We start from the raw sequence: 27,962 nt of genomic DNA, 5'->3' as shown, positions 1-27,962 counted from the left end.
TTAGGGGCATTTCATTTTCTTGGAATTTAATTTTGTTTTCAGGGGTCATTGGATTTAAGTGTCTTAAATAAATAAATAAATAAATAAATAAATAAATAAATAAATAAATAAATAAATAAATAAATAAATAAATAAGATATCACCGCCGGAAAGGGGGTCGATGATAACTTCCTCAATGGCTCAAGGGGGCGTTTCTTTCAAAAAGGTTAAGAACCACTGAGTTAATCCAAGCAAAAGCAAACCTTCATCATCTGCATTTCTTAAACCTCAAAAAATAAGAAAAATCTTCTAATACATTAACAACAGTGTCAAAAATCTACTGTCTTTGTCCAACCAAGAAACACACAAAGAAAGGAATTTATGAAAAAAATTGAAGAACACTGGTAAGATGTCCCAGTCATAGAAACAAAGCAGAATAAAACAGCTGTGCTCTGCCTCTTTTCTCCTTCAAAGGAGAAGGAGGAGAGAAAGTGAGAATGTAGACACACTGGCAAGTAATAACAACAGGAAGAGGAGTAATTACTAGTCCCCCATTGTCTTTTTGACTGAGATAAGATCAGAACTGGTAACTTGCTGCTTCAGTATTTCAACTTGCAATACTGTATCTGGCCACCTCTCATCATACTAGGTCAAACAAGCTGTTGGAAAGGAGGAAAACATGCAGTGCAAAATGCTAAAGGCAGCAGTATTACCACTAACTATAAATTAAGCACATAATTGATTTTTTTATTTAAAAAAAGAAAACAGTATGGTACCGCTGCTCACTAATAGCATCAGCACATTAACGACTACCCATGATTCATTTGTAGCATTCCAAACCTGATTAATGTCAGGTCAAGTTTAACATATGACAAGGTTTATTAGTAATGCTTTGCTATCCCACAGCTTGTCAGTCTTTCACAGCGAGCGCCATCTGTTACATTAGGGAATAACACTTGAAGTACTGGGTGACTCTGAATTACTGCAAGTCAGTACAGAATGCTTTCAGAGTTGCCCAGGTCAGTAAACCGAGAATATTTGATGCTACTACAGTACAAGGTCACTTGATTACTTTAAAGGCAACACATTTTACTACATGTTGCTTTTGTTTTCCAGGAAATAACCGTCACAAAATATGAAACATATTAATTTCATATTCTATGTTGCCGATTTCAGACACTGATGACTGAGCTTGTTTTCACAGTCAACAACTTATCTTAAATTGTAAGGCTGGGATTTGAGTCATGAAATTGTTGAAAGGGCAGTATTCCCCATGGCTCGCTGAGTATGCCCTGAGGCAAGATGCTCCATACTTAATAAATGGCTGCCAGATGGACACTGAAGTCTCTGCGGTCATACCACAAAATATTCTAAAATACCCTTGGTGATGTCTTGATGAACTGAATGGAGCATCTTTAAAGTGCTAAAATATTCTTCATAAGCTTGCCAAACAACCCTCTAACAACCATCCAACAAGATGCCCTAGGCATGTCTACTTAAAGGTCAAAATTGTGTTTACTATGAGGAAGGTATGTATAGAATTGCCTTATACAGCTGAGGAGCCGTGTGACTTTCTAGAACAGAAAGTCATCACACACTAGGAAACCAATAACGAAACTCCCATGCTAAACCCTAACCCATGAAAGCCAAGATTGCTTCAGAATATAGAGGGCTTCATCATATTTAATACATCCAAAATAACATCCCCAAACATATTTGACAACAATATTTGTATCAATAATTTCAAAAGCTTTTCAGTGTTTACTTTTTAAAAAAGCAAAATTCTGTCATTAATTCTTCCAGATGTTTTCAAGTGCCACTCAAACAAGAAAAACAAATACGTCTAAGAAGATTTTTCCATATGATGTTAAAACACACTTCAAAAGGAACTGATATTCTTGAGGGCACGGAGGACTAATTTGAAGAAAATGTTTTTCAGGATTTAATTATCTGTGCATTTCAAGTTTTATCAGTTAATGAGAAATAAATAATAGTTGCATTCAAACGTAACAGTAAACTGCAGTTTAGCTTTGCATGGAAAAGCAGCAGCATACTCTCCTCCTCCAGTGCAAAAGCAAAAAGGAATTTGGAAGCCTTCATTTCCATTTCAGATGAACTGTAAACAGCTGTGACATCCAAACCTATTCACTTAAAAATTATTCTAAATAAATATGTCCCCAGCCATTAATTCTCCAACATTCCCTAAACTCTTCCCTGATCTGGACAGACATAGGTTTTATTCAATATAACCCATGAAGAGACCGTGCAGGCTCGTCCTTCTGCTTGTGTTGTTGCTCTGTTCACATGAAAAGAACAGCTTTTAAAATCAATCCCAGGAATAATTCTGGAGCAGTTTATAAAGCAGTCACTTTGCAAGTACTTTGAAAACAATGCAGTAAAAACTAGAAGCCAACACAGATTTGAGAATAACAAATCCTGCCAAACTTACCTTAGCTCATTCTTTGATTGGGGTAACCTCCCTGGTAGATGGTGGGAATGTCATAGATGTAATATATCTTGACTTCACCAAAGCTTTTAACAAAGTGTCCCATGATAGTCTCATTGGCAAGCTAACTAGTTGTGGGTTAAATAGCACAAAGGTCATGTGGATACACAGTTGATTACAGAACCATATTTAGAGACTGCTTCTCAAACTGGGAGGAGGTAACAAAGAGGAAGCCACAATGCTCAGTTTTGACCCAGGTGCTCTTCAACATTTTTACTAATGACTTGGATGGGGGAGGGTGCAGAGAATACTTGTCAAATTTTGAATGATACAACATTGGGTGGAATAGTGTGAGGCTGGGAGTACCTCCAAAGGCACTCCACAGAGTGTACTGTCCATCTCTACCAGCAGAAAGACTGAGAAAGAATTGACAAACATTGTGGGAGAGTTGCAGGAGTTGCATTCAGAAGCACAAACACCAGAGGGCATCATTTTGGCGGGAAAGAAGAAAGATATAAAAGAAGGGGAAGAAAGGAGGGAGGACAGTTCAAAAATAGAGGAGGAGGAAATTTGTTGTATGCAGGAAGAAAGAATAGATAAGGAAGAGGATTTAGTGGAAATAATACAAGAAGACCCCTGGACAGGGGAATGGATAGATTTTAAAGTACCAAGGGATTATGCAGAGAAGGAGTGGAAAAGGCAAATATATAGAAAGCCAACATACTGGGGCAAGACTGAAGAAAGAAACAGGCAAAAGGAATATAAAGCCTGGCAGCAAAGAGGAAGATGACAGGACTATATCTGAATATATGTAGATTGTTGTACATGAAAAAAATAAAACATCCCCTGAAAATAAGCCCTAATGCGTTTTTTTGGAGCAAAATTTAATATAAGACCGTGTCTTAATTTCAGAGGAACACGATAGTATGTTAGATAACTCTAAAAGCCACACTACCCACCCCTTCCTATCTCATCCACACAGTCTAGAAGCTAACTGGCCAGTTTTCATGTTTATAACCCGGGTATCATATGTTCTCTTTATTGGAGAAAACTCATTCTAAGGTTGGGGCAGTCATAACTTAAAGCTATGTAAGACCTTGGAACCCATGTGCAGACAGCTCCCCCCCCCCTCACAATCCTTGGTTAATTTTGTTATTTTGTTATTTCATTGCCTGCTTTTTTGTTAAAGGTTCTGAATAAATTTATTGATCAATTTGCATTTTGTATCTGTCTTTCTGATCCCAGTGGTACATGGACTATAGTGGTTGAACAGAACTGCATATTCTTAAATCTTTCCTTAAGTTATAACTGAACATATCCAGCCACGGTAGATTACCATATAAACAGACCATATAAATAAGCCCAGTTTTAATACTCCCTGCTATACTTCCTTTTCTGTCACTGCAGACCACAGCTTAAATCCAAATGCTACACTCGGCTCTCTGAATCAAGTACGAAATAATGAGTGAACACTTACATAAATCCCACTGATTCAATGAGACTACTGCAGTTGGTCTATGAACTGATGCATAGAATCAAAAATTTCTAATTATTCTCAGAAATTTCTAATTATTCTCTTACTCAGCTATAAAATTTACATGAATACCCATTCACAATCTATTTCAAAAGATAAATAATGCTGTTCACTACCAGTTGTGAGATAACTGGGATTTTTTGTTTGTTTGTTAAAATTATGTTGTTCACTGATGTAGTTGTATAACGAAAATCAGGGATTATTTCCAACAAATCCTGTCGTCTTTATTCCAAGACAGAAAGCTCCAGGAAACAGTCGGCCATGCTGGCAGCAGAAGCAGCTCCAGTGCACTAGGGCTGCAAAGCACACTACTCTGAGCCAGAACGGACTAGCAGAGTCCAGTGGAGTAGACAGTTGTTAAGAGAAGAAAACCAAGGAGCAAGGAACAGTAGTTGAAAGAAGAGGGAGGAAGAAGCATCAGCAGTGAGAGCAGTTCATACTGATACTAAAAATTCTGTGCCAGCTTGAAAGCTTCTTTGCTGTAACACAGTTTATTTGTGCTTGAAAATACTGCTGTTGGTAATGTTAACCACGATCCAGCTATGGTTATTTTTAATAATACAGATGGAAGCTAGGGAAAGTTTTTGATGGTGCATGCACAGTAGAAAAAGCAGTGTGAATAGTGAAAAGTATTCAATAAAGGACTGCACTAGAAAAGAATTAATAGCAATGCCAGAAGGAATTCTTTCTACTGCTACTGTGACTTTTCTGCCAATTTCTTGAGTAATACTTAATAATATGAAGAGGATGGGGGGGAGCAGAAATGATATATTGGATGGAGAAAGGAAGGGGAAATAGAAAACAGAAGATGATGACAAATAAGCCAAACGTATGTGCGTGCATGCATAAATGCACGCGCGTGTGCGCACAACACACACACAAATCCAAGGAGGAACAGATGGAGCAAGGAGAAGGGCAGGGAGAATAACAGCACCAATTCTGGCAAGGGAATACAGGGCTGATATAGGTGAGGTGATTCAGTCCTGCCTGAAGGCACGGAAAATGAAAACAAAACTGAAAATAAAACAAAGAAAGGAGGTCATGATTTTGGCAAAGGAATAGCTCCAGATGGCGTCAGTTGTTTCTCCACCTAGGTATGGAACCTAAGGTGCCCCAGCAAATGGAACTTCTACTTGCCTTTCCCTATATGACTTTAGTTCTATTCCCTGTCTGCTGCATTTTTAAAAAAAATTACATTGATAGATTACTGAGCTCCCCAAGGTTGCCACCCACTCATATGGACACGTTTGAGTCAGGAATATCATCATTTAAAAATTCATTAGGGTGGTAAGGTAAGAAATTAGAGGGTAAAGCAATATTTAATCTGGTATCTTCTAAAGACAACAAAAACTACAGCAAACCACAACTGTGCAAATATTAAACGAAGCCTTGAAAACACTGGAGCCAGCTAGTACGTGCATTCAGAATGTTTATTTGTCTTAAGGTTTGATGAAAGTGCCATGCTGTTTTATGGTTTACTCTCCGAGGCAAGAGTTTACTCATTCCCATTCATCTCCTGCTAGGACCAGCTGTCATGTTTTAATCACGTAGCATACTTAAAAGTGACACATCACTGCGACACTGTACTGTGGCATTTGAAAAAGGTTGCCCAGGTTAACTTTAATGCCATTATTTCGTTTACTGACCTACTCTTTCACTTAATAGGATCTACAATAATTCTCAAATAGGAATCGTACTGCTGGGGTAGGGTGGAGCAAGCCATCTTTTGCTTGTGGTAGAATCAATTTACCATTTTTAGAGTCTTTATAACTTTGATGATACCATCCTGATACAGTTACAGTACAAACGTTTTCCTTCTATCCAAAATGTGTTACTTACCAAAGCTATATATTTTTTATAGCTTTTCCATAAAAAAAAAACTTCAATCTGCTTGAGAAGTGTATGGGCTGCTTCACATACACATGAGCATCACTTTATAATTTGACTGTCAGTGATTCACAGCTGACTATAAATTGCTCGACATGGAAAGTCTCACATATGAGGTTCATTGTTAATTATAAAGTAGGACCGATCTAGAACACAGAACACAAAGATCAGAAAGGGCCTAAAGTATTAAAGGTGCAGTTTTATCACTAGGATATGTGGTGTCTACTATAATACTGTACATGATTCATGTCTGTCCTGCTGTTTTTGTATGCCATCAGTCACTTCTGACTATGCAACTTTATAAACTAGTGGCCTCCCAGGGATCCTATACAGTGGTGCCTCGACTTATGAATAGCCCGACATACAACCATTTCAAGTTATGACCAGCTCCAGCCGCAAAATTTTGCTTAGACTCGCTGCTGGAGCTTCCAGCTACGAACAGAAATAGGCAGGGAATTCAAATTGCTAACTGTTGGTAGGCAAAGAAGCTGCTTCTATGTACAGTGGTGCCTCGCAATTACTCATGAGACACGTTCTTATAGTTTACACATTTATGGGATCCTTTCAAATTGTGGATGGTTTCATTTATTGGCTAATAAATGGCACATTTCTCACAAAACTACTGACCAAAACAATAACGGCATGTTTTACACCCCAGTTCTACCTGAGCTTAAAACTTGAAAAAAAAATACATGTCAACTGATAGGCTATATCGGCACTGGCTCACATGCCTAAAATCCTAGTGAAACACAATCTACTAGGAAATATGGCAACCCTATATGCAACCCAGTTCTTTTATTATTTTGCTGAAGGGCAAACTAGCCCCCTTCTCCTAATGTAAAAGAAGATGTCCTACATAGAAACAGATTTTACAACTGTCATTTTATCTGGTATAGTTCCCACAGAGCTGTTGGTAGATACAACAGAAAAAAAGTAACATTTCATCAAAGAATGTTCATGCCCATCTTATGTTTTAACATGCTTTCCTGGCTTAAGAAATAAGAGATCTCTTAAAAGGAAATACACTCCTAGACAGGTACTAATAAATAAATCATATCAGACTTTCACTAAATGGATATGTTAAGAAAACAAAGCCATCTGCATTTGCAATTAAGAAATAGTAAGCAAATATTTTGTACTTATAAAAAAATGCATATGAAGTGGCAATAATCTGAACTGAGGAAAACAAATCACAATGCTCAAAATGAATTACATAGCTGGTGATCAGCCACCACTAGAAAATAGAAAACATGAGATGCACAAATGAATTTTCAGTAAACCAGTACACATGGAATGGCTCATTGTTCAAATGCCTACAGAGGATTGTGTAGTTTCTTTTGAAGTTTATTTTATCATTGCATATTTCCAAATATCAGACATGAAAGCCAGCAATGACATATGTGGCATTGATCAAATATAAGAGCAGGCTTGGGGAAAATCCAAGATTCAAGTGTTCTCAAACAGAGGCTCTGTTACAAGACATGGCTCTAGAACAGGGCCCCTCAACCCCCAGTCTGTGGCCCGGTGCTGGTTCATGGCCATGGCAGGACCGGGCTGCAGAGACAGATCTCCCACACACACTCCCCCCCATGCACACATGGCCCTCCCACCCAGACACATGGGTGCCCCTCCCCTCCGCGAGCACAACCCTCCCCTCCATACATGCGTGTGAGCGTGCCCCACTCATCCGCAAGCGCAGCCCCATCTGCATATGCGCACGAGTGCACCCCACCCATCCGCAAGCACACTCCACCCATCTGTGCATGAGCACGCCCCCATCTGTGAGTGCACCCTGCCCATCTCTGCATATGTGCAAGTGCACTCTGCCCATATGCAAGTGCAGGGGGGGTGCCCCCTCCACGCATGGACTCCACCTCCACAACCAGCAGTTCAGAAAAGGTTGGGGACCACTGCTCTAGAAAATGTATCTCCTCTCCCTCCTCTCCATGCCTGCCCTAGGAGAAATGGTGAGAAGAAACCCCAGCTTAACTAGGACTGAGAATTCTTGGTGGCCCTGGAATGCTGACTGAACACTGGGAAGGGAAAAACAGGAGGAAGGGGGTAATGTATGGAGCATCCTGGAAAAGGACAGGGATGATTGACTAGTCATGAAAAGGAGCACTCGGCAAACTGCAATTAATGTTGCACTGCAGGGGCCTCCTGGTATCTATCTTAAAATATTAATTAGTTATTATAGCCACTGACATGATTGAAAGACAAAGAACAGACTGGTAATAAGATATAATACCATCTCTTAAAAGAAAAGAACTACTTTCAAAATTCTTCTGGACACTTTAAGACAGGTAATAATCATACCCATGGTTACTATAAACATAGAAGAAAAACATGAAGTTAAAAATAAATGTCGCTGACTTGAATAGAGTATATGCAATGTCCAAAATCTACACTACAAGAGTTCACACTTCTAGGAATGTGCAGCTTTACCTCTGGTTCAATAGCTTATGTGGCATGCTGCAAAGCTCTTCTGCTCACTCAGGCATTTACCAGCTAGAACCGTAACATAGAGTCATATGCCTGGGGTAATGCATTTTCCAGACTGACATTTTAGTCAAACACATATGAATGTACAAGTGTCAGTAGAATAGTCATTTAAATAAGAAAGGTATATTGTTGTGAGGGAAAATGTAAATCAAGGCAGAAACAAATCACCAAGTGGTACTACAGAGAGCTTTTTTTACGGTTAAAATTAAACTGTGGTCGTTTTGACTAGAGAGGCAGGGTACAAATAGAATGAATGAATGAATGAATGAATGAATGAATGAATGAATGAATGAATGAATGAATGAATGAATGAATGAACGAACAAACAAACAAACAAACAAACAAACAAACAAATAAACAAACTGTACAGTGGTGCCTCGACTTACAAACTTATTTAGTTCTGGAACTCCAGTTGTAGCTTGAAATGGTCGTACGTTGAAGCACCATTTCCCATAGGAATACATTGAAATGCAATTAATCCGTTCCGGCCAAATTAAAAAATCACCAAAAAAAACCCTGCAAGACCCATCGGAAACGCAATTAATCCATTCTGGACAAGGGGGGGGGGACAAACAAACCATGCAAGACCCATCGGAAATGCAGAACAAGCAAAACAGAAAGCAAACAAACCGTGTAAGACCCATCAGAAATGAGAAAAAAGCAAAGCAGAATGCAAACAAACCGTGTAAGAGCCATCAGAAATGCAAAAAAAGCAAAGCAGAAAGCAAACAAACCCCACAAGACCTATCGGAAATGGGGGAGATCCAAAAAGCAAACAAACCTCACAAGACCCATCAGAAATGGGAAAACAAACAAACAAACAAACCTGCAAGACCCATCACAGCATAGAAACATAATCTCACAACCTAGCCCAAAATCACGCTGCAAAACCCACCCAGAACAGTTTTTAACAAGTAGAAAGCAGCACCTTACCTTACCAGGCAGTCCGAAGCCTCCTCCAATCGCACACTCTCTAACCGCGGGGGCAAAAAAATCTACAGAGAAGTAGCCTCTTCACCACCAACGGTTAGCAATTTGAATTCCCCGCCTTTTTCCCCTGCCTTTTTCTGGTTGTAACTCGAAGCTCCGGCTGCAACTCATAGCAAAATTTTGCAGCCGGAACTGGTTATAACTCAAAATGGTAGCATGCTGGGTCATTAGTAAGTCGAGGCTCCACTGTATAGTACATCTACAATGAGCTGCATCCAGATTATTGGAACTGAAAGTTACCAGACACTCCCCCAACACACAGTAATATGCCATGCACCATGATGGAGCCTTTGGGCTTTCCAACCCCAATGTCTATCTTTAAAAAAATCTAATGATTCCACCTACCATAACTTTCCCCCCTCCTCTGCTGTTTCCTTCCTCCTCAAACTCAACCAGAATGTTTGCACTGGATATTAACATGCAAGTACATGTCAGAGGAACTAGAGACAAAATTGGTAACATGCGCTGGATTATGGAGAAAGCCAGAGAGTTCCAGAAAATATCTACTTCTGCTTCATTGACTATGCAAAAACCTTTGACTGTGTGGGCCACAACAAACTATGGCAAGTTCTTAAAGAAATGGGAGTGCCTGAACACCGTATCTATCTCCTGAGAAATCTGTATGTGGGACAGGCAGCAACAGTTAGAACTGGATATGGAACAACTGTTTGGTTCAAAATTGGGAAAGGAGTACGACAAGGCAGTATATTGTCCCCCTGCTTATTTAACTTATATGCAAAATACATCATGCAAAACGCTGGACTAGAGGAATCCCAAGCCAGAATTAAGACTACCAGAAGAAATATCAACAACCTCAGCTATACAGATGACACCACTCTAATGGCAGAAAGTGAGGAGGAATTAAAGAACCTCTTAATGAGGGTGAAAGAGGAGAGCGCAAAAATGGTCTGAAACTCAACATCAAAAAAACTAAGATCATGGCCACTGGCCCCATCACCTCCTGGCAAATAGAAGGGGAATTTATGGAGGCAGTGACAGATTTTACTTTCTTGGGCTCCATGATCACTGTAGGTGGTGACAGCAGCCACAAAATTAAAAGATACCTGCTCTCGGGAGGAAATTGATGACAAACCTAGACAGCATCTTAAAAGGCAGAGACATCACCTTGTTAACAAAGGTCCGCATAGTCAAAGCTATGGTTTTTCCTGTAGTGATGTATGGAAGTGAGAGCTGGACCATAAAGAAGGCTGACTGCCAAAGAATTGATGTTTTTGAATTGTGGTGCTGGAGGAGGCTCTTGAGAGTCCCCTGGACTGCAAGGAGAACAAAGCTATCTGTTCTGAAGGAAATCAACCCTGAGTGCTCATTGAAAGGTCAGATCCTGAAGCTGAGGCTCCAGTACTTTGGCCATCTCATGAGAAGAGAAGACTCCCTGGAAAAGCCCCTGGTGTTGGGAAAGTGTGAAGGCAAGAGAAGAAAGGGATAACAGAGGACGAGATGGTTGGACAGTGTCATCAAAGCTACCAGCATGAATTTGACTCAACTCCGGGAGGCAGTGGAAGACAGGAGGGCCTGGCGTGCTCTGGTCCATGGGATCACAAAGAGTCAGACATGACTTAATGACTAAACAGCGACATGTCAGAACTGTTTTAGGTCTCTCCTCTCACACTTTTCACAAGAAACTATGCATGAAATTCCTCCCCCCCCAAAAAAAAAAACACCTGGAGACAAAGGAAAACAATCCATAGTAGGAGGAGAAGGGGGGAAAACAGAAAAACTGATAATTTGCAAGTAATATAAGCCATGGGACAGATGGTGGAGGTCTTTAATTAATGAGGATCTCTTCCTGCTAATGACATCATCAAGCTTTGCTGGCATAATTTAGTCAAGAGGATTTTGGTAATTTAACGGTATCCATTTGTGCAATTTGACCAAACTCCGGGTGGCAGTGGAAGACAGGAGGGCATGGTGTGGTCTGGTCCATGGGGTCACAAAGAGTCAAGCAAAACTTAATGACGAAGCAACAATTTGTGCAATAGAGCTGTCCTGCAACCATGTAGCCCCCTGAGCATTTACAAAAGCAACTCCTAAGAGGCAAGAAATAGATTTATTGTGACTTTAAACACTGAAAGCCTGTCAACAGCAGTGTAGCGGCTGCTGAGTACTGTATTTAGCTTTTCAAGGCTTTATATCATCAAAAGGCAAAATTGCTGTTCCCTAGAAATTAAAATTAATGCCAGTGTCCTTTTAAAATCCTGAGGAAAATGTAAAAGAACAAAATATACTTTAGATGGAAAAGGCTGACTAATTGCATGGCAAAGCTATTAGAGATTATTACTGCTATCTGTTAATGTTGTCTGACTACTGCCCTATTTAAATCATGTTCATCTCAGACTAAATTGATTTGCTGAAATTTTATAGCATATCTAACAAAGGATACTATTGTCACTGGCAAACTGTGTTTTTGTTTGGTTTTTAGTTATTTCTATAGCAGGCAGCCTGCTACTCCCCTTGAAACCCATTAAATAAAATCAGTATCACCAGCAAATATACCTTCCTAAAAACATCTACTTATTTATTTATTTATTCATTCATTCATTAGATTTATATACCACCCATCTAGAACGGGTCTACTTTGGGCAGTTTACATATAATATAAAAAATAAACTAAGATAAAATCCAGATTAATCCAAGAGGGGAAAGGGGGGGGAAGGGAGGGGGGAGAAGAGGAAGAAGAAGGAGCGAAAGGAAAAAGAAAAAAGGGGAGATCTCTTGAATCTCAGGCAATCATTCTTCAAAACTAGCACCATGCTGCAGTTTTAATGTATAGCTTAATATAGTGAGCAACACTGACGGCTTCTATATTTTGTCTTTTCCTAAGCTTTATGGTTTGCTTGTTAACTGCCTTGGGTACTGCTTTCTGAGATAAAAAGGAAGAACAGAACTGTTTTCATAATAAAACAGGTTTTTCAATGAAAGGAACATAGCTCATTTTCCAGGCAGGATAGGTTAAGGTATCTCTCTCCAACACAGATCTCTGAATGTAAATCTCAAATGGAAACTAACATTAAAAGCATCTCAAAATGATCACACCTTTGTTTCAAACACAAGGGTTCTATAACCTCATTTGCCAAGACAGGTCTTGAAATTCTGTTGGTGTAACTATACCCATGGAAGGCTGATGATATTGTCAGCCCAGATAATTTTTGTAAATGAAATATTTCCTACTTCTTGCTGTTCCCACAGGTCCCATATCATCCCTTTCTTTGTGCAGAAGCCATGGCAGCTGCAGGCTGGGAGAAGACAGTCTTTAATTATCAAAAACCGCCACCATCAGTATTGTCATCACAGAGGCAATGATTTTTGGTAATTACAGACTCCCTCCTCCCATCCCACAGCTTCCAGCCATTTAAAGCAATTACATGGGAGCCCTGAGAGCCATGAAACAGAAGTAGGAAGTGTTTAATTTCTGGAAACTGCCCCTTGCTGATATCACCAGCTTTCCATAGAATTTCAACCAGGGTTTAGTTAGGGAGATGGGCCCAAGACTTCCAACAGACATGGGCCTAAAGTTCAGGCAAAGCCCCAAAATTGTTTTCTTCTATGCATTTGTTGGGCATAAGTGCAGACAAGCTCACCCCTTGCTTTTCAAATCCCAAGATATAGAGGGTAGGAAGGCGCATTTGGTTTGACTCTGCACTTTGAGACTAAAATGCCTATGCAGAAACAGTGCAAGCCCAATGCAATTGGGCTTCTTTCTTTCAGCTCTGAGCTAGAAGGGAGATGTAAAGGGGCAAGAGTTTGCTTGAGGCTCTCTGTGGGTTCTGAGATCACAGTATCCACTGGATACAGAGACAGAACAAGCCTCTGCTCCCCCCACCCCAACCACCACCATGTTCAAGGGTTTCTCTTCTGGTGGCTTAGCATGATCTGTCTCACAAGGCGCTTGAAACACAAAGCAGGATTCCTTCTATAGTACTAGCGTATGTTACAATATAATTACGGTAACGGGCGGACATACCATCACCTGTCAGTCACAGCTGGGCAGTGAGTCATCAGCCTATGGTGTGACGGAGGGTGGAACTTAAGGGGAGGAGCTAGTATAAAAAGGGGGTGAAGAGTGTGTGAGGGGAGATTGGGCAGATGAGAGTTTGAGCTGAGGGTGTAAAGTGATTGTTAGTTATAGTGAGTGAGAGAGTCTGTCAGTGAAAAATAGTCTGTGTGAGCCAGTGTTTATTAACAGTGATTGATTAATTGATTCTTTACCAGTGATCTGCTATTTTAGTTTTCTGTAATCAATAAACCATTTTTTGTTTTGAAGAAATCCTTGTCCTTTGTCATTTTAAAGGATAGGTTGGTGGCAGCAGAAGTTTTTAAAAGTGAGATAGCAACCACTCTCTGAGGTTTGAGGGTGGCTGTTACAATTTGTGTGTGTGTGTGTTTAGTCGTTTAGTCATGTCCGACTCTTCGTGACCCCATGGACCAGAGCACGCCAGGCCCTCCTTTCTTCTACTGCCTCCCGGAGTTGTGTCAGGTTCATGTTGGTTGCTTCGCAGACACTGTCCAGCCATCTCATCCTCGGTCGTCCCCTTCTCCTCTTGCCATCGCACCTTCCTAACATCAAGGTTTTTTCCAAGGACTCTTTTCTTCTCATGAGATGGCCAAAGTACTGGAGCCTCAGCTTCAGGATCTGTCCTTCAAGTGAGCATTCAGGGTTGATTTCCTTTAGAACTGATAGGTTTGTTCTCCTTGCAGTCCAGGGGATTCTCAAGAGCCTCCTCCAGCACCACAATTCAAAGGCATCAATTCTTCGGTGGTCTGCTTTCTTTATGGTCCAGCTCTCACTTCCATACATCATGACAGGAAAAACCATAGCTTTGACTATTCGGACTTTTGTTGGCAAGGTGATGTCTCTGCTTTTCAAGATGCTGTCAAGATTTGTCATCGCTTTCCTCCCAAGAAGAAGGCGCCTTTTAATTTCAGGGCTGCTGTCTCCATCTGCAGTGATCATGGAGCCCAGGAAGATAAAATTTGACACTGCCTCCATATCTTCCCCTTCTATTTCCCAGGAGGTGATGGGACCAGTGGCCATGGTCTTAGTTTTTTTGATGCTGAGTTTCAGACCGTTTTTTGCACTCTCCTCTTTCACTCTCATTACAAGGTTCTTTAATTCCTCCTCACTTTCTGCCATCAGAGTGGTATCATCTGCATATCGGAGGTTGTTGATATTTCTTCCGGCAATCTTAATTCCGGCTTGGGTTTCTTCCAGTCCAGCCTTCCGCATGATGTATTCTGCATATAAGTTAAATAAGCTGGGGGACAATATACAGCCTTGCCGTATTCCTTTCCCAATTTTGAACCACTCAGTTGTTCCATGACCAGTTCTAACTGTTGCTTCCTGTCCCACATATAGGTTTCTCAGGAGATGGATAAGGTGGTCAGGCACTCCCATTTCTTTAAGAACTTGCCATAGTTTGCTGTGGTCCATACAGTCAAAGGCTTTCGCATAGTCAATGAAGCAGAAGTAGATATTTTTCTGGAACTCTCTGGCTTTCTCCATAATCCAGCGCAAGTTAGCAATTTGGCCTCTGCCTCTTCGGAATCCAGCTTGTACTTCTGGGAGTTCTCGGTCCACATACTGCTGAAGCCTACCTTGTAGGATTTTGAGCATAACCTTGCTAGCGTGTGAAATGAGTGCAATTGTACGGTAGTTGGAGCATTCTTTGGCACTGCCTTTCTTTGGGATTGGGATGTAGACTGATCTTTTCCAATCCTCTGGCCACTGTTGAGTTTTCCAAACTTGCTGGCATATTGAATGTAGCACCTTAACAGCATCATCTTTCAAGATTTTAAATAGTTCAACTGGAATGCCATCACCTCCACTGGCCTTGTTGTTAGCCAGGCTTTCTAAGGCCCACTTGACTTCGCTCTCCAGGATGTCTGGCTCAAGGTCAGCAATTACATTGTCTGGGTTGTCCGGGATATCCACATCTTTCTGATATAATTCCTCTGTGTATTCTTGCCACCTCTTCTTGACGTCTTCTGCTTCTGTTAGGTCCCTCCCATTTTTGTCTTTTATCATGTTCATCTTTGCGCAAAATGTTCCTCTAATATCTCCAATTTTCCTGAACAGATCTCTGGTCTTTCCTTTTCTGTTATCTTCCTCTATTTCTTTGCATTGTTCATTTAAGAAGGCCCTCTTGTCTCTCCTTGCTATTCTTTGGAAGTCTGCATTCAGGTTTCTGTAACTTTCCCTATCTCCCTTGCATTTTGCTTCCCTTCTCCTCTCTGCTATTTCTAAGGCCTCGTTGGACAGCCACTTTGCTTTCTTGCATTTCCTTTTCTTTGGGATGGTTTTCGTTGCTGCCTCCTGGACAATGTTACGAGCCTCTATCCAAAGTTCTTCAGGCACTCTGTCCACCAAATCTAGTTCCTTAAATCTGTTCTTTACTTCCACTGTGTTACAATTACAAGTCCCCATTCTTCATTCTTCAGCAGTTAATGAGACCCCATTTGTTTCTATACCTAATCAATGATTTATTTATTTTTTTCATATCTCCAGCCCTTCTATTCCTGAGAGTTCTCAGAGCAGCAAAGTCCTTGCTCATTGAGTTGTTGCCATACCTTCAAAACAAATGGCATTTTGTAAATTAAAAGGCCTATGGTGGAAAATGTGGAAACCAAACAATTGTCAACACACTGGAAAGCATATATGGAAAACAAAACAATGGTCCAAAGACTGGAAAATCTCAATATACATTTCAATCTGTAAGAAGGGAGCAGTTACTATAGGACCATTGTTTTAATCTCTGATGCAAGCAAAGTGATGCTCAAAGTGTTGCAACAAAGATGTCTATCTTACACGAAGCTAGAAATGCCTGGTGTTCAAGCTGGATTTTGAAAAGGAAGCAATACTCAACATCACATTGCAATTATCTACTGGCTACCGGAGAGCACCAAAGAATTTCAGAAGAACATCAGTCTATGCTTCATAGAATACAGCAAAGCCTTTGACTACTTGGATCATGAGAAACTATGGACTTTCCTGAAAGAAATGGGTACATGATTTGTACTGTGGACAAGAAGCTACAATTAGGGCAGCGTATGGAGAGACAGAATGGTTTTCTATAGACAAAGATGGCAGACAAGGGTGCATTTTCATAGAATCATAAAACATCTGAGTTGGAAGGGCCTATAAGACCACCGAGTCCAACCAAAGCAGATTTGACAGATGCTTGTCCAGTTTTCTCTTGAATGCCTTCAGTGATGGAATGCTCAGCACCTACCAAGGTAATTGGTTCCACTGTTGTACTGTTCTGACACTTAAGAACTTTTTTCCTGATATTCAGCCTAAATACGGCTTCCTGTATCTTGAGCCTATTACTGTATTACATGTCCTGCACTCTGGGATGACTGAGAACAGATCCTGCTCCTCCTTTGTATATCTACCTTCCAAGTATTTGAGAAGTACTATCATAGCTCCCTCTCAGTCTTCTTTTCTCAAGGTTAACTTGCCCAGGTCCTTCAGTCTTTCCTCATAAGGGAAATTTTATCCCTCATTTATCCCCTTATATGTTCGATCTTGTTGGACTCAATGGTTTTATAGGCCCTTCCAACTCTGTACACAGAACATATCAGCCAGACTAGATTTAGATGGAGGAGGAGCAAAAATTAGTGGAAGAAACATAAATAATTAAAGATATACAGATGACACCATCTCACTTGCAGAAAGCAGCAATGACTTGAAACAACTATTAAGGAAAGTGAAAGAAGAAAGTGACTATAGAAGAACCACACAACTTAAACACCGACGATGAGGAAATTGACACAGTTAGAGATTTTGTATATGTACCTTGGTTCAATCATAGTTCCACTTCAATGGAACTATGTGGATACTAAGAAAAAGCCACTCCCCACAAGTACCAACAAGAAGGCACATGGACTCATAAGACCAAGAGAGCAGGACTGCAATAACTAGATAATATACAGTACTTCTTACTTTAATCTGACCCCAGTTGGCTCAACCTAGTGGGTTTACTAAATTATACCCCAATTCCAAAATGAAGGTCATGGGTTTTCTGCATCACATCTGCTTCTCTGGCCAAGCAGAAACATGTCTGCTTCGAAGAAGAGCCAAATGGAGAGAGAGAGAGAGAGAGAGAGAGAGAGAGAGAGAGTATGCACACTTGTGCACATGGCATGTGCTCCTTTGTTTCAAGAACTGGAGTGTGAAATCCAACCCGTAGCTGCATCTGCTGTAACTTTAGAACAACAACCTCATCTCAGACAAATGTGCCTGGCGAAATTCATCTTGCTATTAACTTTATGTTTAAGGGTAACCTGCTAGCAAACCCCATCTTGCCATGAACATTTCGACTTTCGGTACTTGCTTTGAAGAAGTGGGATTTACCCCTGAAAGCTTGCATATTGTATAATTTTTATTTTTTATTAAAGGCCTATAAAGGTATTGCCTGTTCTTGCACTGGTTAAAACATCAACCCAAATGGAAACTGCAACCAAGAAATCAGAAGAAGACTGAGACCTGGAAGAGGAACAGTGAAGGAATCAGAAAAGATCATCAAGCGTAAGAATGTGTCATTAGAGATCAAGACCAACATCATCCACACTGTATTCTCGAAGCCAGGATCTGATGGTTGTTGTGGGTTTTGGGGGTCTTTGGACGTGTTCTGAAAGTTGTTCCTCCTGACATTTCACCAGTCTCTGTGGCCGGCATCTTCAGAGGACAGGAGTCAGAACTCTGTCTGTGCTCTGGTGCAGTTTGTTTGGATCATCTACACGCTTGTATTTCTGATCACCAGGTACGGGTATGAAAGCTGGACAGTTGAGAAAAGTGACAAGAAAAAATGTTTTTTTGAAATGTGGTGCTGGAGCTTCACCAATACCTGAACTACCAGAAAGACAAATAAGTGACTCCTAGATCTAATCAAGCCTGCACTACCTCTGGGTACAAAAGGATGAAACTGAGGCTGTCCTACTTTGGGTACATGATGGGACTGCAAGATTTTCTGGAAAAGACAATAATGCTGGGAAAGGTGGAAGGCAGCAGGAAAAAAGGAAGAATAAACATGAAATGGACTTACTTCCTAAAGGAAGCCATAAGCTTGAGTTAGCCAGAGATGAGCAGAGGAGTTGAGGACAGGTCTTTTTGGAGATCGCTCATTTATGGGGTTGCCATAAGTCAGAAGTGACTGGAGGGCACATAACAACAACATGTTGTAAAATAGTGCCACTAAACAAAACGAACAGTATAAATCAAAGTGAGGCTAATGCAGGTCCATCTTTTCCGTTTTCAAGCAACACAGGCTGATCAATCTATTCAGATGCAGAAAGGAATATATAAGACGATGTTCCTTTTTTGCTCTGGGAAAATTACATCTACCGCATAATCTGGAGGTGAAAGTTTCCCCAGACTTCTCTGCTTTTCTTTATTTCTGGTCTTAGAGCTGTGGTGTTTATACAATTGCACACATCCATTCAACACCATAAAAAAGGGGAGCAAGGGAGAAGTAGACCTCTAAATAACCTCTAAGCTTATAGCCTGAGTCCATTCTCTGCAGGAAGGTGACAGAACTACCATTCTGTTCTATCTGCCTGGAAACTACAGACCATCTGCTTAGGAAGAAGAAAAATAACCATGACTAGATGAAAGGGAGACCAAATTAGAAATAGGGAGAAGAAAAGGTAAGGATCCCAGCCAATAATTATTGCTCTGTCCAAAGACAACAAGAACCCGAACTGATTACTTGCTTCTTCAGTGAGATGTCAGGACTGCTGGCTACAGGCAGAACAACACAAATGTGATAAATCGGTGAACTAATCTATGAATTCCATGGAACACAAATCCAGAAAATGGTTAGCATGTGAACATGTTGCAGTGATGGCACCCCTGGACACACAGAATTGTGTATACTAATACTACTGGCAGCTTTTGTGTTTACACATGACAAAGCCAAAAACCGAGCACATACCGTACGTTTGTTATTATAAGGAAGAAAAGGGAAAGGATCAAGGTGAGCATACATGCCAAGTAGAGAAACCATGACAGCAATGAGAAAGGTCACTAAATAACATGTCAGAGGCATTAAAATATACAGACATTAAATAAGCAATTTCTAAAACAAAAATGAATTTTATTAGACGTTACTTACAGAAGACCGTTCAGTATATGTGTCAGCAAAAGTTCCCTAATTCAACCAAATATAGATGACATCACTACAATGCTAAAGTATATTTTGATAACCATTACACTTTACCATCTAAGACCATCAGTGCCAGATAGATAAGCGAATAAATATCATATTTCTAGCCTGCCTCTAGTATACTACTGATGGCATTTAGAAGCCTTTGTCACACTCAACATATTTTTCTGTACTTCAGGAGAAAAACACTCCAAAACACCATTTCCTGTGAGTTGCAAGGCTCTATGGATAATGGAATGGAACACAATATACCATTAAATAATTGCAGAGGGGGTGTTGTTACTCCCTTAAACTTGTGGAAGAAACAAGTCAGACATACATACTGGACTGATATGCAGATATGAATACAGTGGTGCCTCAGCTTACAAATGCCCCAACTTACGACCAGCTCCGGCCGCAAAATTTTGCTTTGACTTGCAGCCAGAGCTTCGAGTGACAACCAGAAAAAGACAGGGGAAAAGGTGGGGAACTCAAATTGCTAACCATTGGTAGGCAAAGAGGCTGCTTCTTTGTAGCTCTGTCACCCAATGGTTAGAGTGAATGCAATCAGAGGAGGCTTTCGACTGCCTGGTGAGGTAAGGTGCTGCTTTGTGCTTCTAAAAAACTGTTCTGGGTGGGTTTTGCATCGTGGTTTTGGACTGGGTGGTGGGATTATGTTTCTGTGCTGTGTTGGGTCTTGCAGGTTTGTTTGTATTTTGGTGTCCCCCCCCCCATTTCCAATGGGTCTTGGGGGGTTTGTTTGCTTTTTGGAGTCCCCCCCATCTCCGATGGGTCATGGGGAGTTTGTTTGCTTTTGGGGGTTTTTCCCCATTCCCGATGGGTCGTGGGGGGTTTGTTTGTTTTTTGCTTTCCCCCCCTCCCATTTCCGATGGGTCTTGCAGGGTTTGGTTGCTTTTTGCTTTGCTTTTTTTTTTGCATTTCCGATGGTCTTCAACGCTTTGCTTGCTTTCTGTTTTGCTTTTTTTGCATTTCCAATGGGTCTTGCATGCTTTGCTTGCTTTCTGCTTTGCTTTTTTTGCATTTCCGATGGGTCTTGCATGCTTTGCTTGCTTTCGGCTTTGTTTTGTTTGTTTGTTTTGTTTCTTTTTTTCATTTCTGAAGGGTCTTGCACGCTTTGCTTGCTTCCCCCCTCTCCTTCTTCCTAACGTTTCACTGTATTTTTCAATGCTGGGAGCCAGGGTTTGTTGAGTTTTAGACTTTCTCTTTTTTGTAGAAGCTATGCTGATGTTTGTGGATTTCAATGGCTTTCCTGTGTAATCTTACACAGAGGTCCTCAACCCCTGGTCTGCGGCCAGGTGCTGGTCCATGGCCATGGCTCCCAGCACTGAAAAATACATCCTGCAAAAAGGTCAACAAACTCTACCCAGCCACAAGGACTGGTGATCACTGCACACAAAAGATTAGCTAATAACACCCATCAATCACAGTGACAGAGACATTTTCTCCCCCTTATCACAACAATAAACCCATAGCAAAAAAACATCCTGATCACCATAATCATCTAAGCTACTGAAAAGGACAAAAAGCTGATCCCATAGCTACAAATACCCAACAATCCCACACACTACACCAGAACACAGAGTTCTAGATCGTGCCCTCTGAAGATGCCGGCCACAGAGACTGGTGAAACATTAGGAAAAAAAATCCTCCAGAATACAGCCAAATTGCTGGAAAAACCTACAACAACTATTCCTGTTCTGTTTTACTGGGGTATATCAAAAGTACCTACCTAGCCAGTAAGGTCTGTCTTCCCCAAAACCTTGGAAAAGGTGTGAGAGAGGGAAAGAGAGAATAACCATTGAAGAGTAAATCTATGGTTCCTAAGGAGAAATCTCTTTCTGGGAACTATCCTAGCATCCATTTCAGCAAAATGTCACATGTTCCCCAGAGCAGTGCTAATTTCAAGTACAAAACTATTGCATAAAGTTTCAATATCGAGCTTATAAGCAAAGTAAGGTCAATGTAGAGAGTTAAGGCAGACATCATACAACAGGAAGTTTTACAAAAAAGGACTTAACAATTTATCAAAATTATAAACAAATATGTATTCACCCATAGTTTTGTTAGAAAATAGTTTAATTAAGCAAGAAACTATACAAACTCTGCTTTAAGAATGATCTTCAGTTTAACATCTGTATGGCATTAGATCTTCCACTGAATAACTAAAAGTACCACCAGTTTCCTATCCCAAGTAGTCATCTACACATCTACCCTTCTTCTTGTACTCTTCTTCTTGGTGCCAATAATCAACTGGTTTAGAATTCTCCTCCAAAATTCCTCTTTTAATTTTTTTTAATTCACTTGTAAAGAGAATTATTATCTAGCAGGAAAACAAATTTACCTTCTTTGCTGCATGGATGTCAAAAAACGGCTTGTTCCGAACGCTAAAAGGTTCTTTTGCTTTGTCAATTTGGCCAATCTTCATTTTGTCATGTCGGGGGAATATAATCTCTCTTTCTATACATGACAGACGAACATTAAAATCACAGTCTCCAACTGGCTGTCCCTGTCAAAATACAAGTATTTCATTAAAATACAATTTGTTAGTTTATGTATTCATTTACAAAATCTAAATAGCATGTTAAAAAAATATTGACCTAAACATGATCTATAACTAGACAAGCACTTAGATTAGATTAGGCATCCTTCAGTCTCGAGAGACTATGGTAACGTGCTATGAATAGAGGTCTTGGAACAGCGTCTAGTGTGGCTGAGAAGGCCAATTCAAGAGTGACAATCCCTTCCACACTGAGGACAAATAAAATATGTCCCCTGTCCAGCTCCCCGATTTGGCTGGTTTTAGGACTGCCTCTTTGCCTTGGCCTGCTGGACAAGGGTCTTTTCAAAATGGGAGAGGCCATGATGCACCATCTCCCCCCAGGCTGAACGCTCAGATGTCAACATTTCCCATCTGTTGAGGTCCATTCCTAAGGCCTTCAGATCCTGCTTGCAGATATCCTGTATCGTAGCTGTGGTCCCCCCTCTGGGGCAATTTCCCTGCAAAGATCTCCATACAGGAGATCTTTAGGAATCCAACCATCAGCCATTTTCACAACATGCCCAAGCCAATGTAGACGTTGCTGTTTCAGTAATGTATACATGCTGAAAATTCCAGCTCGATCTAGGACTACTCTATTTGTAACTTTGTCCTGCCAGGTGATACAAAAAATGCGTCGGAGACAACGCATATGGAAGGTGTTCAGCTTCCTCTCCTGCCATGCACAAAGGGTCCAGGACTCACTGCAGTACAGGAGTGTGTGCAGGACACAGGCTCTATAGACCTGGATCTTGATATATGCTGTCAGCTTCTTGTTAAGCCATACTCTCTTTGTGAGTCTAGAGAACATGGTAGCTGCTTTGCCAGTGCATTTATCCAGCTCGACATCTAGGGAGAGGGTGTCAGAGATCATCGAGCCAAGTCATGAAGAACCTCCAATTCTTGTGTGGAGATGATAATAGAGGGAGGTGAGTCCATGCCCTGGCCCATTAACAGCATTATTATAATAAAAAAATGAAGATTTTATAAAGTTGTTAAGTAGAGTAATTCTAACAAGGCAGAGCTTGGACGTAACAACCAAAATCTTCTTGTATAGCAACACAATTGGTATAACTTTGCCCAAAGAAAGATACATAGAAGTGGAGTGAGTCAGTATGTGGGTGAGCAAACTGAACTAAACTAAACTTTGGAGGTGAATTGCCCCAAGTTAAGAAAAGACCACAGACATTATCAGTTGCATGCATACAGTATGCAACAGATAATGTCTTCAGTAGAGATTCCCAATCTCTTCCCGATCAGCTGGCTACTCCAGGCAGGGGGAGGGAGGACAAGTCCCCCTGCAAGGCTACAGTATATTGGGAAAGGAATATAATGAGTACAAATGACATCTGCTTAATGACAAAATGAGTAACGTTTTCTAGTTACTTTCAAAAACACATTTAGCATATTAAAGCGTTTAAAAGGTATTTTAGAGCACACAGTTATTTTTACAGGGTTTTAAGATTTAAGATTTTCTTCCATCCTTGTATGAATCCCTCAGAGTTCCCTCAACAAAAGTAATGGGAAAAAATGAAAAAGCAATAAACAACACAACATATAATGGGTTACTTTTCGAATATGCAAAAAGCAGTGACAAGTTACATTTCAACCACTGCAACAAGGAAAAAAAATACATTTAAGAAGCACCTTTCCAAGCAATTCTCCAAGAGACATACAAGCCACTTTGATGGGTTCTTAAATTTTAACTGTTTCAAGGAGGCCACATGACTATTACAACTGTAAAAGAATGTTTTCCCTGTAAAGACAACCAGAAAGCAATCTGTAACTCTCTTTTCTGTATGCCTAACAGCATCAACACATCTCCTCTGTCAACTGTTACCTCCTCTTTTTCTGTTTCCTTGTACATCATGCTGTGTGGTTCTGATTTTTCATTAAACTCCCACTTTTTTTCCTACAATCTGCAGTATGTTGCCGATCTTTTTTTTCCTATACCCAACCAGGCACTCTTCCATCTACAACACCACCAGATTGTTTTATACTTCCATCCTGACCAACCTTTCCTTTCTTTCCATACACTGGAGAGCTGCACACCCATGACACTGCCTTGGTTTTCCCTTCTTGTATGTTTTTTAACCTTCAAAAAAAATCTATAAAACTTCTCACTTTATGCAATGGCAACAGCTTATAAAGTATTCAACCATCTCAGCAATGGATAAACTGCAGAAGTAGTGTGCCCTGGTCCATGGGGTCACGAACAGTTGGACACGACTAAACGACAACAACATGATACAATGGTTGAAATCTAATATTACATTGCAAGGAGTGTAGGCCCACTGAATCAATAAACTTACAGAAGAATTCATTGACTGACCAAATCCTAACTTATTTATTTGGAGTGCTCTAGTCACAACCCCCTACTGGATTTCAGCCACTGGCAGGAGGTAATATGTGGCTATCTTGCTATAATACACCGAAAGAACTAAAAGCAACTTTTAACTCTTAATCTAAATCAGAGGAGAGACAAAAGAAAGATAATAGTGTAATCATCACTCCACTCTCCCCACTGTGTTTCAATTTCAGTGTGCCTTTAGTAATTCCTGTGATTAAGTGGAAAAGGTCAAGGAAGAAGTTATGTCTCACTTTTTTTTTAAAGACGTGGACATGTAACCTTTATTTTTCTTTAAACTGCTCTCTTTCATTTAACCTACAGTTACAAAACTTATTCGTTATGCAAAGCAGGACAACCTACAACACATTTTCTTACACCTCACATTTAACATAAATAACGATTCAGTATGTTGGTGCATTTTGTACCTGAATTCATTTTAATCTCAAGTTATTACCTTTGGATTTTAAAGTAACTTGCTATACTTCTACTAACAGCATAGCTACACTTATCTGGTGCCACCAAAGCTGTAGGTTGTTGAGACATTTTCAACAAAATGTTCCTATACACATAAAATACAAAAGTATTACCATTTCTGTGAAGGGAAAAGGACAAACTGGAGAATCTGACAAAAACATTATATATATATACCGATTTTATTTTGTTTAACCATTAGAGGTAGTAAAATGGAGATTGGAATGCATTTGAATGACTGCTCATGTCTATGAAAAAAATCACATTTCACCTGCAGTATGACAAGATAGAAGTGTACTACTTCATTGAGAATGTAAGCAATGTATACCTTTTATAATATAAAAAAACCCAGAGGAGTTCACCCAAATGGCCCTGATACCCCACATCATGTATTTCAGATTATTCAGTGGGTTAATACTATAGCTTACTATTGTGATATTTACATTTAGAATGCTAGTTAACACCAATTACTATATAAGTTGTGACCAAAGGAAACACATTGTTGCTGTTGTTTGGTCATTAAATCGTGTCTGACTCTTTGTGACCCCATGGACCAGAGCACGCCAGGCCCTCCTATCTTCCACTGCCTCCCAGAGATTGGTCGAAGTCATGTTGATAGCTTTGATAACACTGGCCAACCATCTCATCCTCTCTCGTCTCCTTCTCCTCTTGCCTTCACACTTCCCCAACATCAGGATCTTTTCCAGAGACTCTTCTCATGAGATGGCCAAAGTATTGGAGCCTCAGCTTCAGGATCTGTCCTTCCAGTGAACACTCAGGGTTGATTTCCCTTAGAATGGATAAGTTTGTTCTCCTTGCAGTCCAGGGGACTCTCAAGAGTAAAATCTGTCAATGAAGCAGAAGCAGATGTTTTTCTGGAACTCTCTGGCTTTCTCCATAATCCAGCACATGTTAGCAATTTGGTCTCTAGTTCCTCTGCCCCTTCTACTTCTGGGAGTTCTCGGTCCACATACTGCTGAAGCCTACCTTGTAGGATTTTGGGCATAACTTTGCTAGTGTGTGAAATGAGTGCAATTGTATGGTAGTTGGACCATTCTTTGGCACTGTTCTTTTCCAACCCTCTGGCCACTGTTGAGTTTTCCAAACTTGCTGGCATATTGAGTGTAGCACCTTAACAGCACCATCTTTTAAATAGTTCATCATCTCCACTGGCCTTGTTGTTAGCCATGCTTTCTAAGGCTCACTTGACTTCACTCTCCAGGATGTCTCCAGGATGTCTGGCTCAAGGTCAGCATCCACACTATCTGGGTTGTCCGGGACATCCAGATCTTTCTGGTATAATTCCTCTGTGTATTCTTGCCACTTCTTCTTGATGTCTTCTGCTTCTGTTAGGCCCCTACCATTTTTGTCCTTTATGTCCATCTTTGCACAAAATGTTCCTTTAACATCTCCAATTTTCTTGAACAGTTCTCTGGTTTTTTCCTTCCTATTATTTTCCTTTATTTCTTTGCACTCTACATTTAAGAATGCCCTCTTGTCTCTCCTTGCTATTCTTTGGAAGGCTGCATTCCATTTTCTGTAACTTTCCCTATCTCCCTTGCATTTGGTTTCCCTTCTCCTCTCTGCTATTTTGTAAGGCCTTGTTGGACAGCCACTTTGCTTTCTTGCATTTCCTTGGGATGGTTTTTGTTGCTGCCTCCTGTACAATGTTACAAGCCTCCATCCATAGTTCTTCAGGCACTCTGTCCACCAAATCTAGGGAAAGCTATGGAGGAAGTTTACCGTTATCATGGACAGATTTCCCTGCAGATTTTGGTCACGTTGACCCTACAGAAGTTATTGAGAAACCCAAGAGTTCTGTTAATAAAGATTTTATTGTTTAAGAAACATGTCGTTTCCTGCCAAAACTAAGGAACCGTCAGTTGCTGACAACGAACCCTATCACAAAGGCATGTTCTCTGGGTCAGAGATTACTAATTTTATTCAAGAGTCATTAGTAAGGGATTTTGTCGAAACATACTTTTAGAAGGGTATTAAGTTAGTATTGGATCAACGTTATCTATTTAATGAAATTGTGGGAGACAGGATGCTGGACTAGATAAGCTTTTTGTCTCATCCAACAAGGCATCTCCCATATTCGAAACACACCTGTTATCAATGGATATATCATTTTGGAAATAATTTTAATATGTTTTTATATCAGCAATGTGTGACAGCTGTGGAAGAATTCAACTGGATGGAGTGAATGAAAAGAGGGATCAGAAAAGCATACATAACTTCAGCCACCAACTGCTAGGGAAACTGGAACACAGGGAGAGAGCAGAATTGCAGCTATATTGCAGAAAAGTTGCAGAAAAGGTTGGCCTATATGCTATAAGGAAGCAATAAACTAACTTTACTACTTTGAATTGTTTGTAGAGCATGCCAGTGCGATGGCCTAAAGAAAACAATGCCAATGAAGAGCAGTTAGATGAGCACTCATAGTTGCAGTATTCTGTATGGCACACTGACGACACCATGATACAATGGGCAATTCTGCTTTCAGGTAACTACCAGCATATTCCATAGAAATGAAATGGAACTTCTGAGGTAGTCAGTCATATACTGAAGCAAGATACTTTTGGTGAAATTATTTGAGCAGAAATATCTGTTTGACTTGAACTGAATCCCAGATCATGCACAACTGGAGCGTGATTTCCACATGCCAGAGACGCTTATGCAACTTCTTGTCTTTGTTTGCCTACATATACAATGCAGTGACTGAACGGAAAAAAACCAAACAGCAACATGTATGATGTGGTTAAAATACAGCAGCAGATTATTCCATGATAGTCCTTGGGGCTGTCATACGTCTTGAAGAATTGTAGCTGGTGCACACTTTGCAAAAACTTTACACATGGTTATACAATCTATTTTTCTATTAAAATGGTTTGAAAACTCTGCAAAATATTTTGTGTAAGTACTGAGATCAGATGCTAAATAGAAATTATTAATTCATTTTCTAAATCAAAACCTCAGAACCAAACCCTTCAACACTCATTTACATATAAAACACCATGATACATATTACACCAATACAGAGAGCAGTATTTATTTCCTTCTATGATATGCCCCTCTTCAACATC

At 40.3% G+C, this 27,962-nt stretch overlaps 1 protein-coding gene across 1 annotated transcript in view; it reads right to left on the bottom strand.

The window, feature by feature from the left end:
• Positions 1 to 27,962, bottom strand: part of RNGTT (RNA guanylyltransferase and 5'-phosphatase) — a 169,229-nt gene that overhangs the window by 72,606 nt on the left and 68,661 nt on the right. Inside the window, exon 11 of the mRNA XM_020789179.3 lies at positions 21,861 to 22,025. Within this exon, the coding sequence (XP_020644838.3) occupies positions 21,861 to 22,025 (165 nt within the window). The remainder of the gene's footprint in view (positions 1 to 21,860; positions 22,026 to 27,962) is intronic.

The sequence above is a fragment of the Pogona vitticeps genome, chromosome 1, assembly GCF_051106095.1.
Source record: "Pogona vitticeps strain Pit_001003342236 chromosome 1, PviZW2.1, whole genome shotgun sequence".
NCBI classification, from domain to species: domain Eukaryota; kingdom Metazoa; phylum Chordata; class Lepidosauria; order Squamata; family Agamidae; genus Pogona; species Pogona vitticeps.
The sequence above is the reverse complement of the archived record's forward strand: the minus strand, read 5'-3'. Positions and strand labels throughout refer to the sequence as shown.